At 43.0% G+C, this 15,095-nt stretch overlaps 1 protein-coding gene across 5 annotated transcripts in view; it reads left to right on the forward strand.

The window, feature by feature from the left end:
• The window catches only part of PDE1A (phosphodiesterase 1A), a 144,614-nt gene that overhangs the window by 122,760 nt on the left and 6,759 nt on the right, over positions 1 to 15,095 (forward strand). For 4 of the 5 annotated variants that reach the window (XM_079978578.1, XM_079978580.1, XM_079978579.1 and 1 more), the window contains 6 exons: positions 1,786 to 1,887; positions 2,012 to 2,132; positions 3,195 to 3,276; positions 7,285 to 7,408; positions 9,200 to 9,381; positions 14,539 to 14,832. In XM_079978578.1, coding sequence (XP_079834704.1) covers positions 1,786 to 1,887; positions 2,012 to 2,132; positions 3,195 to 3,276; positions 7,285 to 7,408; positions 9,200 to 9,381; positions 14,539 to 14,832 — 905 coding nt within the window. The remainder of the gene's footprint in view (positions 1 to 1,785; positions 1,888 to 2,011; positions 2,133 to 3,194; positions 3,277 to 7,284; positions 7,409 to 9,199; positions 9,382 to 14,538; positions 14,833 to 15,095) is intronic. The other variant, XM_079978582.1, reaches the window with a different exon arrangement.

Genomic DNA, 15,095 nt, shown 5'->3' on the forward strand with positions numbered 1-15,095 from the left:
AGGTGGGCTTGTTGAGAGTGACACGCATCATAGGCCCGGCTCATAGTATTCCAGCTACCACAAAAGCTCTTCCAATTGGTTGGCTACCATGTTGCCAGAGTCATATGTCAAAACTTTCTCCAGTGTGAGTGGTCTGTGTCATGTGGATTTTGCCCATTCCAGAGACCCCCGGGTGTAAGGTGGTATATAAATTCAATAAATAATATACAGTGGTGCCCCGCAAGACGAATGCCTCGCAAGACGAAAAACTCGCTAGACGAAAGAGTTTTCCGTTTTTTGAGGTGCTTCGCAAGACGAATTTCCCTATGGGCTTGCTTCGCAAGACAAAAACACCTTGCGAGTTCTTGCGAGTTTTTTCCCTCCCCCCCCCCTTTTCTAAGCCGCTAAGCCGCTAATAGCCGTGCTTCGCAAGACGAAAAAAACGCAAGACAAAGAGACTCGCGGAACGGATTAATTTCGTCTTGCGAGGCACCACTGTAGAATAAATAAAAATAACTCTTCGGGGTTTCAGACAGGGAGCCTCTCTCAGCCCTAACCTGGAGATGTCAGGGATTGAACCAGGAAACTTCCATATGCAAGGCAGATGCTCTACCCCCTGAGCTATGGCTCTTCCACATCAGCTTTGTGTGCAGGATGGGGGTGTTGCTAAATATTAAGAAGACTCAGGGGTACAGGCTTATGACCCCAATCTGCGCAAAGTTTGCATATGCAAAGATATCCCTGAGATAGTCCCAACATTGCCCTTGGCACATGGGTTCTTTTAAAGGCTCACGTGTGCAGTTTATTTTCCCTTCCCAAGATGTTACCCACAGGGTAACAAAGGTATGCTGCAAAATGCCCTTCCTTTCTGGGATGTTATCCAATGGAGGTGCTGTCCTACCAGGCGCATGCTGAGATGGCTGCAAGTCACCACCTGGTAGCTTTTCTGTCACCAAAGTAGTCACCTCCCCCAGCTACTGAACACCACAGCATGAATAGCGCTGTGGTTTAAACCACTGAGCCTCTTGGGCTTGCTGATTAGAAGTTTGGCAGTTCAAGTCCCCAAGACGGAGTGAGGTCCCGTTGCTCTTTCCCTGCTCCTGCCAACCTAGCAGTTCAAAAGCACACCAGTGCAAGTAGATAAATAGGCACTGCTGTAGCGGGAAGGTCAATGGTGTTTCCATATGCTCTGGCTTTCGTCATGGTGTCCTGTTGCGCCAGAAGCAGTTTAGTCATGCTGGCCACATGACCCGAAAAGCTATCTTCAGACAAACACTATCTCCCTCGGCCTGAAAAGCGAGATGAGCGCCACAACCCCATAGTCGCCTTTGACTGGACTTAACCATCCTTTTCCTCCTGGTGAGCCTCCTTCTTTAAGGGAACTATCCCGAGATCTAGTTGGTTTCTCTTCCCCTTCTGAGTTCCCAAGCGAAAGTTCAGTGCTGGTGGTAAAGTCTTAACCTTCTCCACGTTCTGCTGATTGCAGTTATGTGGAAATCAGGCAGAGCTTCCACCCAGAGCCCCAGAATGTAATTACAGTTCATGATTCTGAAATGAGGGATAACAAAACAGCAGGACCGATGAAGTAATAGCAGGGTTGCGTTGTCGTATTTTTCAAGTACCCAACTCCCATCAACTCTCAGGAGGCTGGAGGTTTCCAGATAATAATAATTTGAAGTGCTTTTCTCATTTTTTAAAATAATGTTCATGCTCATCCCAAGAGATAAATTAACCATTGCTTTGTGAGCAAAACGTCTCATTAGAGAATAAATACGATTGTAATTTAGTAATGCTGACTGTCTGCAGGGAGCTGCGCACCCTCGTCATCGAGATGGTCTTATCAACTGACATGTCAGGCCATTTCCAGCAGATCAAAACAATGAGGCACAGTCTGCAGCAGACCGAGGGGTAAGTGCCTCCCCTCATTCTCTCTCCAGTGCTGTGTGTTAACATACAATTCCTATTTGAATGGGAGGGAGGGGGAGACTTGCTGTTGTGGTAAGATAATGTGAGAAAATCTTTGAATGGGCAGGATAGACAAAGCCAAAGCCATGTCCCTGATTCTTCATGCGGCCGACATCAGTCATCCATCAAAAATCTGGAAGCTGCATTACCGGTGGACGATGGCACTGATGGAAGAATTTTTTCAACAGGTAATATCCGTCTCCCATGTCCAAACCTGTTCATAAAGATCCCTTATACAGTGGTACCTCGGGTTAAGTACTTAATTCGTTCCGGAGGTCTGTTCTTAACCTGAAGCACCACTTTAGCTAATGGGGCCTCCTGCTGCCGCCGTGCCACCGGAGCACAATTTCTGTTCTTATCCTGAAGCAAAGTTCTTAACCTGAAGCACTATTTCTGGGTTAGCGGAGTCTGTAACCTGAAGCGTATGTAACCCGAGGTACCACTGTATTTGTTATTAGATTTGGTTGTAATATTCCTTTTTCTTTCTACTTACTACTTGTAAGAAAGGGTGAAGGAAGAATTCGTTTCAGTTCACATTTCAAGGTGAACGGTCCAACCCGGAAGCAATAGGAGAACCGAAGCCCAACTAGCCTTTGAAATTCGCACGTATCTGAATTTTGCAAATTAGCTCTCCAGCCAAGCTGTGCTTACAAAAAACACACATCTGTTATGGGAAAGCATGTGTACAGTGGTGAAAACCACACACAAAGCTGGATTCTGTTTGGGGAAACTGTTTGCGAGAATGTGTGCATCAGGCAACATTGTGTGCAGAAATGCACGTGTTAGCAGAAATTTGGACAAAAACCAGAATTTTCATGAGAACTCTTAGAAATGAATGAAGAGTTGCAAAACTGACATGGAAATGTAGAGAGCTGAACGTAAGATTTTAAAAATGAGAAATGGAAAGAAACTGAGATTGTCCATCTCTAGATGGTGTGGGTGCATCTGAGCATACATGGAAATGTTTGTAGCTCATAGGGAGAGAGAAATAAGCAGGCAGTGCTAAGAACCCTCTGTCTGGAAGCAACCATTTTCTCTATCCTCATTCATCATAAGTACATGTTTAATATACAGTATTTTTCTTTTTTTTAAGCCACACATTGCAGAAATTGGATGTGAAAGGGACACCCCTTGGTTTAGTTAAATAGTTGGGCTTGTGTTCAGATGCAGTCCATAAATTCTTAGTCTTGCTTTCATTAGTACCTGTAAACTTACACATTTCAATGTGTCACCTTTTTTTAACCCTTCAGGGAGACAAAGAGGCAGAACTGGGGCTACCGTTTTCTCCTCTCTGTGACCGCAAATCCACCATGGTGGCACAGTCCCAAATAGGTAATGCTTGGCTTTTTTATTTTTTACTTTGGAGAAATGATCTCGTAACAGAAAGGAACAGTGTTGTAACCATCACAAAATAGGAACAACCAGCATTCTAAGGCTGGCAAGTCACTAGCTTCTGCTTCCTCCTGCTACGTGTGTTCATTATGCACACCGTCGCTTATGGAAGAGGACTCTCATAACATCTGGAAGAACAGAAGAGGATCCTCACCTTTCAAGAGCCCAGTACTCTGAGGAAAGGCAGAGGTTTGGGGATGGATTGTTGCTGCAGGATGGGAATGAGACTATGGGTACGTGAACACCGTACATTTAAAGCACATGACTTCCCCCAAGGAATCCTGGGAAATGCAGTTTACCCCTCACAGGGCCACGATTCCCAGGATTCTTTGAGGAAAGTCATGTGCTTTAAATGCATAGTGTGTTTGCAGCCGATGAAGAAAGAATCTGTGTGCATGTGTGTGTGTATACAGGCCCATGATATAGGAAGATGTCTGAAACTAAGCAGGTCTGCCTCTGGTCAGGTTTTGGATGGGAAACCACATATAGAGTGCTACATATTCAGCCTTGTGTCCATGACAAAAGGTGGAATATAAATGTTTATTTCAGAGAAGAGAGAGAATATGTTGATTGTTAGGAACACGGCGTCTCTGGCCTTTCCATTGCCTACTGAAGACCTTCCTCTTTCAACAAGCCCTCGCATATGTTGTTTGCCATCCTGGGCTCCATTGGAAGGAAGGGGTAAACTTGTAGTAAACAAGCAAATGAATGGCTGCAGGACCATTGGCTGGGGAAGAAGCATCACCACCTACTGTGAAGGTAGATTTCCCACTCCCAGCACCAAATAGCTATAGTCCAGCTGGTTCTGGGGGAATCCCAGCAGGTCAACAGCCAACATGTCTCCAGCCCAGGTGCCATTGCACAGGTATGGGTAAAAAGGGCAATTCAGCTTGCACCTTTTACGTTTGCAGTAGGAGGAGCTGCAGTCTTGTCCTAGCTCACTTTCCTGGCCTCACCTTGCTTGTTGTAGCTGGCTTGTTGTGGGTGGTAGTTTTAGGTGCAAGTATCACAGGAACTGGTCATGGCTCTGAGCCACAGGTACATGGCAGCCGGCTGTGCTGATGCTAGACGAGTCTCCCTGCACACACCTAGATGGATCCTTTGCTGTAGCAGGGATGGGGAACTGTTGGCCCTCCAAATGTTGGAAGCTCAACAGCCCTTGATCCTGCACAGCCAATAGGTATGGATGATAGGCATTGGATCCATCAACACCCAGAGGACCACTTCTGCTCTTGAGGGTCTTCAAGTCAGCCAATGTTCTTAGCTAACACAAGATATGGGCCATACAGATTTTCAGATTCAGTGCCACAACATTCCACACATTGGTGTCATTTCTAAGTCTGAGAATGCCTGTTTTCAGTAAGGTAATGGGGTACCGCTCTCCTTTATGCCCAGAGCATTTATTTAGCATATTGAGATGATGTGAAATCTGTTGCTGTTCCATGTAGTATCGGGCGTTTCTCTTTTTTCACCTGTTCAGTTCTCAGCGGGGGATAATGCTTTGTTCTCTGCGTAATTTCTTGCCTCGACAAGCATTTTTCAAGAAGACATTGTTCGATACTGACATCTCAGAGCTGTGGGTTGAGTTCTGTCTCCCAGGGATATTGCTTGTTCCATTCACTGATTTGACAGAACGCTGCTAACGCATTGTGAAATAACACTTGCGCAGAATAATAAACAGTAATTTGGAATATCAACTCAGACTCATAAAGACCCTGCTCCAAGATCGATCCCCTGTAGGCGGAAGTGTAAAAGTTGCAGCACGCAAGGGCTTCTTCTGCCAAAGAGATGAGATGTTTCTGAGCTCCATCTTGGCTCGCACAAGACTGTGCCCAGAAGGTCACACAGGTGCTTGTTTCCATACATGGATTTCCTGTGCTAGATCAAAGGAGGACTCCCTGTCAAGAGACAGGATGATGATCTGGCTCAAGGACTCTGTCGTAGGCAAGGGAACTTCAGGTTCATATTCCCACCCACACCCCTATGGCAAAGTTCACTTTGTGATTTTGGGCCAATGACTCCAGGCACACCTTCCTCTTAGAAGGTAGTGTTATCGTTGATGATATATTTATGTATTTATTTGAAATATTTCTTAACTGTCCTTCATCAGAAGATTCCAGGCAATATACAAAAGTGTGGAAACAATTCGTGTAGCATAAATGCAATAGGTTATTGAAGTGTAGGTGGGTTCCCATGAGACAAGACACGGTGATAACAGCAAGAACCTGTATTGAACTAACAGAACTGGACAACAGGGGCAAAGCAACTGCTTATCTACATTTTTGAAGGCCTAGGCCACTCCCACTCCCAACATGATTGGCTGTCTAAACTTCCAAGCTGTGAATCATGACTCAGAGTTTAAGAGCCAATGGCAGATGCCCAAATCCTGAAATGTTCTGTGATTAGATATCATGTATCGAATCAGAACACAGGGGCTCATAATCCTTAGTCCAGACTCAAGCTCAGGCAAACACAGACCACTGAATACATAACATCTATACTCAACTGAGTTCCAGTCAGAGTAGGCCCATCAAAAACACTGGATCGTGCCCATTAATTGGATGTAACCCAATTTTTAAAGGAAACAGAAAGAAGAAGGCTAATCTTGTTGCACTCCAATAAACACTTATTTGGGTTTTAGTGCCATGAAACTCAGTGGCACTTCTGAGTAAACGCAGGATTTTGCTGCGTAAACCCAGCCTGAGTTTCTGGACGTAAGGGTAGGAGGTAAATGTTAACACCTGACATAAAATAAATAGTGATCCTTTTTGCTCAGCAATTGGACCATGGGAGTATTTCCTTTTTATTCCAACAGTTAGCTGCACAAGTCTAATCATGTCTACTCAGAAGTAAGTCCTATTGAATTCAATGAGGCTTTCTCCTACGAAAATGAGATTAGGATTCCATCTTAAGGGCGCCTTAAAAGAGAGGTTTATAGAATACTGGCTTGACTCTAGAATTGAAAGCTGTAAATATTAAATGTCAACCTTTTTTATCCTTGCCTTCACCTTGTGGGCAACATAGGACGTGTGTGTGTGTGTGTGTGTGTGTGTGTACTCCTACGGTCTTGCATCTCTAATGCATTAGATTTGCAACATTTATTTTATTGCACACCTGTCCCTTGCCCATATAAACTGGACCTTACATAAACTGGACCTCATATTGTTTATGTAGTTGCTCTAAATATATATCTGTACAGAAAGCCAGTGGTGGAACATTGTGTCTAAGCCTATCAGGGCCAATGGACATTGTACAAAGTCTGCAGCTTTACTGTGCAATCCAATGTATGCATGTTCAGAAGTAAATCCTGCTGCTTTCAGTGAGAGTTTCTTCCAGGTAACTGCAGGCAGAGAACTGCAGACCGAATCTCACCTCTGTCACGGGTTAACCACGTAGTCTTCAGCAAACCACTATACCTCAGCCTCGCCCTCTGAAATAAGAAGGGTGTGGGAATACAACTGATCCTGCCTTGCCATTTATGCCCAAAATACAAGTGTTTTGAACACTTGCACACTACACAGATGCTTTCATGTGCAGAGTTTGTGCTGTTACCAAATGCCACATAATGTCCATTGTGCATTTGTGAGAAATTGATCTTTTAGTGTGGCAGCACATCTGTTAGGCTAGCACACTTGTCATATACAATTGTAGGCACTTGCTGAAACCGTTATTCCAGCAAGTCTATCTGGTCACATAATTAAGTCATGTATTCTTGTATCTTGATTATGTTTATTTTATCTCTGTGTTGATGGTAATTATTTTACTGTTTTATGTACACTTACTGGATTTTATTTTTAATTAAGCTGTTTGTTAAAACTCTTAAATTTGCCTTCAGCAAAGCTCTATTCACATTTACTTACTAACTGTACAAAGAATGCACAGGCACTCAATGTTTTCTTCCGTCTCTCTCTCTTTCTCTCCACACCCCACTCCCAAATTTCCCTGCAGGTTTCATAGATTTCATAGTAAAGCCAACATTTGCTCTTCTTACTGACTCCATGGAGAAAATAGTTTTTCCTCTTATAGAGGAAGCGTCAAAATCTGAAAGCCCTTCCTTCTCGACAGCACTAAGGTTTGAGAAGCACCCCCCCCCATTTATATTATTATTGAAAATCGAAATTACGCTAATATAACATTGCCACCTAGTGGCAAGAGTTGCAACTGTGTTACATGACAGCATATAAATCCTGTTGAGGAAACGACTGTGTATATGTAAGAATACAAATCATTATATTTGAAGGAGCTGGTGCTCAAAATATTATTCAGGAAATTTTGTGGAGGGATTATTTGCTTGGAGGTGTGTACACATGATTTCAAGGCTCTTTCCTCTCTGCCCTAAAGCAAATTATGAATTTAGCTTTTAGCCATTAAGCTTGTTATGCTAGCAAAATACTGTACGTTTTTGTTTCATAATAGCTTTGCGGCATCTCACAATCACAAGATCCAAAGCAGAAATAGGAAGATTCGAGGTCATATAATGTAGGGCATATAAATAAAAATAAACCAGCACCCCTTTTGGCAAGGAACAGAGGTCTACAAGTTAATTCTCCAAGTCCAACTAGTGTCCTTTATTTAATTTAGGCTGCATTCTTATACCGAGTTTCCTGGGAATAAGCTCTATGGGACTCATTGGGACTTCTAAGCAGGCATACATAGGATTGTATTGCCATGGCAAAGAACAATAGAGTTGCGTTCTGCACATGGGCATAGACTGGAGAGGAACAGGGGGCAGCTGCCCTCCCCTAAATCAAGTAAACAAACAAAAACTCTTAACTATAAAAGTAGAAATTGTAGAAAGATTTTGACGGATTTCTCTGAGCACTTGGGGTCAAAGGGAAGGAATTTAAAACAACTGTTGTTGAGACATTTCATTCTGAATCTGCTAGGCAGAGCCAGACAGAGGAGGATGACAGATGAGTGTCCTCGCCCCCCCCCCCAAACCCTGGCTATGCCCATTAGGGTGGTTCATTTCTTTTTAAATGCCTGCTCCAATGGTCTTATCTTACTACACTAGGGATTATATAGCTATATCTGAAATTTCATGCATATCAGTTAATATCTTGACCCTCCTCCACTGAATTAAAATTTCAGCCTTCATGACATAGGGAAATGACCAAGTAAACAGCTCTTTGTGGCTTAGGGCCCTCGTATTTACAGGACCGACTCTCCTGGTCTGCCCCGCAGAGGACCTTAAGGTGCATGAATAATCATAGTTTAGAGGTCTCGGGTCCTAAGGAAGTCAGATTATCCTCCACCAGGGCCAGGGCCTTCTCAGTGATGGCTCCGACCTGGTGGAATGCTCTGTCCCATAAGACCAGGGCCCTGCAGGATTTAACTTCCTTCTGCAGGGCCTGTAAGACAGAGGGAACTTCCTTCCCTCCCTCTCCCCTTTTTATGAAGATTACCCTCTCTGGGATCCCACAGCTAATTCTCCCTGGGTCTCCTCGCTGGCCCAAATAGGACTAATTTAGCCAGCTAGCCCTGGTGATCATCTAATGTTTTCCCCTAAATTGATTTTTTGAATTCAATTAGCTAGTGTAGTAAGAGAAGACCTTTGGAGCAGGCATTTTCGAGAAAGGTTTTTTATGAACCACCCTAATGCCCATGTCTCGTTGCCCTTTCCACCCTCCTCCATGTAGGGGATATTCCTGCATCAGTTATGGGAGCCTTTTACAACCTGGCATCCTTTAGACTGTTGACTTCAACCCCATCCAGAACTGATGCAAGCTGTAGTCAAAAGCCTCTGGAGAACCCCAGGCTGAGTTACGGGCTACAATGTATTACTGTCCTTTCTCCTTGTCTGTGCCCCTGAAGTGTCTTGCTCTGCCTTTAATCTAGTTCTTTAATACACCCCCTCTTCTAGTGACATCGCTGGGGGATCCAGTGTGGAGGTACAAAGAAGGATACATGTTAAAAATGCCGGGTGTGTTGGCGGGTCTTGCTCAGAAAACTCTTTGAACACCGTGGACTTAAGAAGCTTTAAAGACACCCTGTTTCAGATCATACAAGAGAACAAAGACAGGTGGAAAGAGTTAGCAGAAAAAGGTACGTTTTCCATTTGTCAGAGTTCCATTTCCACCCCATTGGCTGGTTCACTCGTGAGCAGCAAAGTATCTCTGTTCATCTGCGCTCAAAGACAGTTTCCTTGCAAAACTACCACACATTAAAAACACCGTGAACACACAAATGGACGTGTGCATGCGAGAAAGACAAAGATACAGTGATCACCTTTTTTTGTGCATGGTATTTAGGAGTATTTTTCTTTCTAAAGTTGTAGACAACCTGCTGTTCCCTTGATGGACACTTGCAGCATTCACACCACTAGGTGGCAGGTGTCCACGCCATCTCTCACAGTGCTGTCCTTTCCATAAAAGGTAAAGGTAAAGGTACCCCTGCCCGTACGGGCCAGTCTTGACAGACTCTGGGGTTGTGCGCCCATCTCACTTAAGAGGCCGGGGGCCAGCGCTGTCCGGAGACACTTCCGGGTCACGTGGCCAGCGTGACAAAGCTGCATCTGGCGAGCCAGAGCTGCACACGGAAACGCTGTTTACCTTCCCGCTGGTAAGCGGTCCCTATTTATCTACTTGCACGCGGAGGTGCTTTCGAACTGCTAGGTTGGCAGGCGCTGGGACCGAGCAGCGGGAGCGCACCCCGCCGCAGGGATTCGAACCGCCGACCTTTCAATCGGCAAGTCCTAGGCGCTGAGGCTTTAACCCACAGCGCCACCTGCGTCCTTTCCATACTCGTGTCTTGATAGAGCATTGCATATAAGAGATGAGAACCTGAAGTTTCCTTTTGACTGATAGCATGCAGTTAGCAAAGTCCAAGTGAAAAGCTTGCTTGCTTTCAAAAGGATAAAACGTTAACGAAAGAACGTACGCAGAGGCATGCTGGGACAGATCAAAAAGGTCCGTCCAGTGCAGCGTTCTGCCTGCTACAACTTTGGTAGAGCATGAGACTTTTAATCTCAAGGTTGTGGGTTCATGCCCCATGCTGGGTGAAAGATTCCTGCATTGCAGGGGTTTGGACTAGATGATCCTTGTGGTCCCTTCAACCTCTACAATTCTATGATTCTGTGTTTATGGGAAGCCGACAAGCAGAATGTGAAGGCGATCGCCCTTCCCTACTGTTTTTGTCCCTGCCTCCAGTAGCAACTGGTATTCTGAGAAACATCGGGGGTCGGCTTGAACTGAACTGAATTGCAAAATTTGGAAAACAGTTTAATCCAATTGTAAGAGGCATCCCAATCAGTCTGGAAACTACAAATTGCAGTATTTTTCGCTCCATAAGAAGCACCTGACCATAAGACGCACCTAGTTTTTAGAGTGGGAATGCAAGAAAAAGAATATTCTTTAAAGGGAGCGCTGAGCAGAGCCTGTATGCATCCCAGGCTCTGCTCAGCGCTCCCTTTTACGAGCCGCGTGGAGCATGTGTGCGGCGCTTGCAGGCTTTTCACCAAGGAGGGAGAAGGGCAGCCCATCACTGACAGGCTGCCCTTCTCCCTTCTTGGGGAAAAGCCCCCAAGAGCCACACACACGCTCCGCGCAGCTCGTAAAAGGGAGCGCGCTCTTGTGGTATTTTCCAGGAGGTGGAGGAAGGGACAGGGGGGCTGCCCTCTGTCCCTTCCCCCACCTCCCCCAAAGCCAGGTAAAGCCACATGAAACCTCCTCAGGGCAGCGGGATGAAGGCTCCCCATGCCCTGAAGAGGCTTCGCGTGGCTAAGCCAGAAGCTAGAACAGCAAGAGGAAGCACTGCACAGTGCTCCCTCTCACTGTTCTGGCTTCTGGGATAGCTGTGCAGCCTGCATTCGCTCCATAAGACACACATACATTTCCCCTTACTTTTTAAGAGGGGGGAAAGTGTGTCTTATAGAGCGAAAAATACGGTAGGTGAGATCCCTTCCCTTGAAAATGAACAAAACTCTTGTGACCCACCAAGCAAAATGCAGCCTGCCAAGTTTTGACAAACCTTGCCCCCATGTTTTTGCCGTCCTAAGAAGGAAGGGAAGCATTAATAGGTCTCTGACATGTGTGCCAGCTTGCGCCTGCGATTGAGGGGGCCGGCGCTGAGTGACATGTGACACACAACGCATAGTGCACTGATGACATGCATGCACGCAATGTGCTGATGTGTCGTGTGCCTGTCGTGCACCTTGTGCATGTGATGCAAGCAGGCTGTGCGCATGCACAAGTGACGTGAGTATGCTACACAGTGTGCGCACATGGCATGTGCATGGTCATTGTGAAATTTTGAGGGGGCGAGGTCCCCTCTTGAAAATTTTGGAGGGGGGCCTCGGGGCCCCTTAGTTGGCACCACTGGTCTTTGATGGGCTCTCACATAGAGCTGCTTGGCTTGGTCAGTCACAGATTGTGTGGCCCCCACCCTGGGAAAATCTCACTCTGTGACATAAAACCTTCTCTGTCTGTCTCTCTGTGTGTTTTGTTACTTAAAAAAAAATCTTTATTGCATTTTAAAAGTTTACAAAGAAAGCACGAAGTAAACATTGCATCCAAATATTCAAAACTAAAAAGGAAAAATAGAAAAGAAAGTAAAAATATAAAAAGAAAAGAAAATGATAAAGGAAAAAAAGAAAAAATGAGGAAAAAAGAAAAATGATGAATAATAATAAAGGGGGGGGGAGAGAATTAATCAAATACACAAAATGGTTCAAAGGATACAAACAGTAATTTAAATATTCTACACACCAGGTTCCCACAAAGAAATTACATTTGTCATCCTTCTTTTCTTTCTTTCTTTACTGTCACTTTCTTTCTGTTCCGGAATGTTAGTTGACTTCCCTCTATCTCTTAGCGGCTTCAACACTTTTCTTAAATAACAAGTATTCTTTATTGATTTAAATCTGTTTTTTCCCAATATATCTGTGAAATTAATCTAAGGACAACCTTAGAAATTAATCTAAGGACAACCAAGTATTATTTTTGGAACCATATTTTATCAGGTAGTTTCTGAAGCAACCCCATTCCTTTTTTACCTTATCGCCTGACTGATCTCTTATTAGTTCTGTCATTTTGGCTAATTTGAGGTACTTGCACAACTTTAATTGCCACTTGTCTTTTGTTGGTATTAAATCACTTTTCCAGTATTTTGCAATTAGCATTCTAGCCACTGTTGTTGCATAAAGAAACACACTTTTGTTTTCGTTTTGTGCAATAAGGTTCCTTCGTTTTGTTTACATCTCCAACACATATTGTTGTTATTTATATATATTTTTTGCTAATTTGGATGGCGTCAGGCACCATCTGTAAATCATTTTCATAAAGTTTTCTTTTATCAGCACAAGGTGAATTTTAAGTCTTTTTTCCATCATTTTCCCCATTTTTCCATCTCAGTTGGATAACCAAAATCTTGTGCCCACTTCACCATCACTTCCTTGACCTCCTCGTCTTTAAGGTTCCAGTCCAGTAATAATCTGTATCTTTTTGATAATATATTTTCATTATTTAATAAAAGTACTTTTTCTAAATCCAATATCTTTGTTTCAAATACATTAATATTTTTGGTCTGATTTAAAATTTTCATTTCACTGGATATATTGTAGCCAATTCACACCTACCTGCTTTAATTCTTCATATTTTTAAATTTAATTGGTTATTTTCTTTTTCTAAAATTTCCTTATATGTTAGCCAATTAATGTCCATAGCTTTCTTTTTTACTGCTATTGCTTCTATCGATGACAACCACCAAGGTGTTTTGGGTGCCAATAATTTTTTGTTTCTTTCCCATACAGTAAACAGAGATTTCCTAATTATGTGACTGAGGAATCCTCTGTGGATTTTAACTTTATTACAGTGGTACCTCTGGTTACGAACTTAATTCGTTCTGGAGGTCCGTTCTTAACCTGAAACCATTCTTAACCTGAGGAACCGTTTTAGCTAATGGGGCCTCCCGCTGCTGCTGTGCTGCCGCCGTGCGATTTCTGTTCTCATCCTGAAGTAAAGTTCTTAACCCGAGGTACTACTTCCGGGTTAGCAGAGTCTATAACCTGAAGTGTTTGTAACCCGAGGTGTTTGTAACCCAAGGTACCACTGTATATCCCAGATAACTGTGCCAGCCGAACCTATTTTTTCAGCCTTCGAAGTCTAATATATTGGCTTTTTAAAAAATCATCCATTCTTTAAGCCATACTAAACATGCTGCCTCATAATACAATTTGAGGTCTGGTAATGGAAACCCTCCTCTGTCTTTTATTTCCATTAGCAGTTTGTACTTTATCCTTGGGTTTTTTTTTGCCCTGCCATATAAATCTTGCCAAATCTCTCTGCCATTCCTTAAAGCAATTTAGTCAGCTTATTATTGGGATTGTTTGAAAAAGAAACCACATTTTCGGTAGCACAGTCATCTTTATTGTAGCTATCCTTCCCCATAGTGACAAATTTAGCCTATTCCAAATTTCCAAGTCTTTTATTATTTCTTTCCATGTTTTGGCATAGTCATCATTATATAAATTTATGCTTTTTACCGTGATCCAGAATCCTACGTATTTAACTTTGTTTGTTATAATTAGCCCGGTCTTATTTACTAGCTCTAATTTTTCTTGTTGATATTTTTCACTAATAATTTTGTTTTATCTTTATTCGATTTAAAGCCTGAAACCATTCATTTTTTCCATTGCTTCTGTTATACTTTCTGTTGGGTTTTCTATCGTAATGATGAAGTTGTCTGCAAATGCTTTTAATTTGTAATATCTATTTCCCAGTTTGATCCCTTTTATTCTTGGTTCTTCCCTTATTGCCTTTAATAATGTTTCTAATGTTGTTATAAAGAAAAGTGGTGATAGCGGGCAGCCTTGTCTGATGCCTTTAGAAATATTAAACATTTCTGATAAATCATTTATTATCAATTTGGCTTTTTGATTTTTATATATCGCTTTTATGCTACATCCAATTTTCTCTCCTAATTCCATTACATCAATAGTTTTCTCCATAAATCTCCAAGACACATTATCAAAAGCCTTTTTGGCATCCACCAGCATCAGTGCAGCTTTTTTATCAGGCCTCATATCCAAATATTCCTAATGTATTGATCACCATTCTTGTGTTATAATACATTTGCTTCCCTGGAAGGAAGCCTGCTTGATCATCGCTGATAATTCTCTTCAAAATCTTTTTTAATCTATCAGCCAATATTCCTGCAAATAATTTATAATCTGAATTTAGTAAAGAAATTGTTACTGTTCTGTAGAAGAACAAGTGCCAAAAGCTGGTGGGGAGAGAAAGGAACAGAAAGGCCAAAGCCGACGTGCCTCAGACCCGTTGCTAGAGGAGGTGGCAACGGAGACACCAAATGAGAAGAGCAAGGAAAGCGGTGGTGAAAGGCCATCTGTGGACTTGTCCCATACCTCTGTCGTCCTTCAAGTGCACTCTCTCAATTCCCTGCCCAAACCATCTGACTCTGAGATCTCACCAAAGGATTCTTTGAATGGAAAAGAGACTGCGGATATACAGCAAGACACAAAACCTTGTGCTCCGCTAAATGGTAAGAGGACATCAGCAAGCATGCCTCGGATGGGTTTTGTTCAGGTTTTGTTTTTAATCTCTAATTTTCCATTACAGATTCTCACATTCAAATCAATATAACCACACAGTAATCATCAACTTCCCTCTCCCCCCCCACTCCATGGTTTGTTTTCATTATCCATTACCACTGCATATCCCAATTACTCCAAATATTTTCTTTTATCCCCATTTGCATTATATCTTCACTTAATTCAAACTGCTGAATTTGTTGTAAGCCTACTA

Source organism: Podarcis cretensis, assembly GCF_951804945.1.
Source record: "Podarcis cretensis genome assembly, chromosome: 1".
NCBI classification, from domain to species: Eukaryota; Metazoa; Chordata; class Lepidosauria; order Squamata; family Lacertidae; genus Podarcis; species Podarcis cretensis.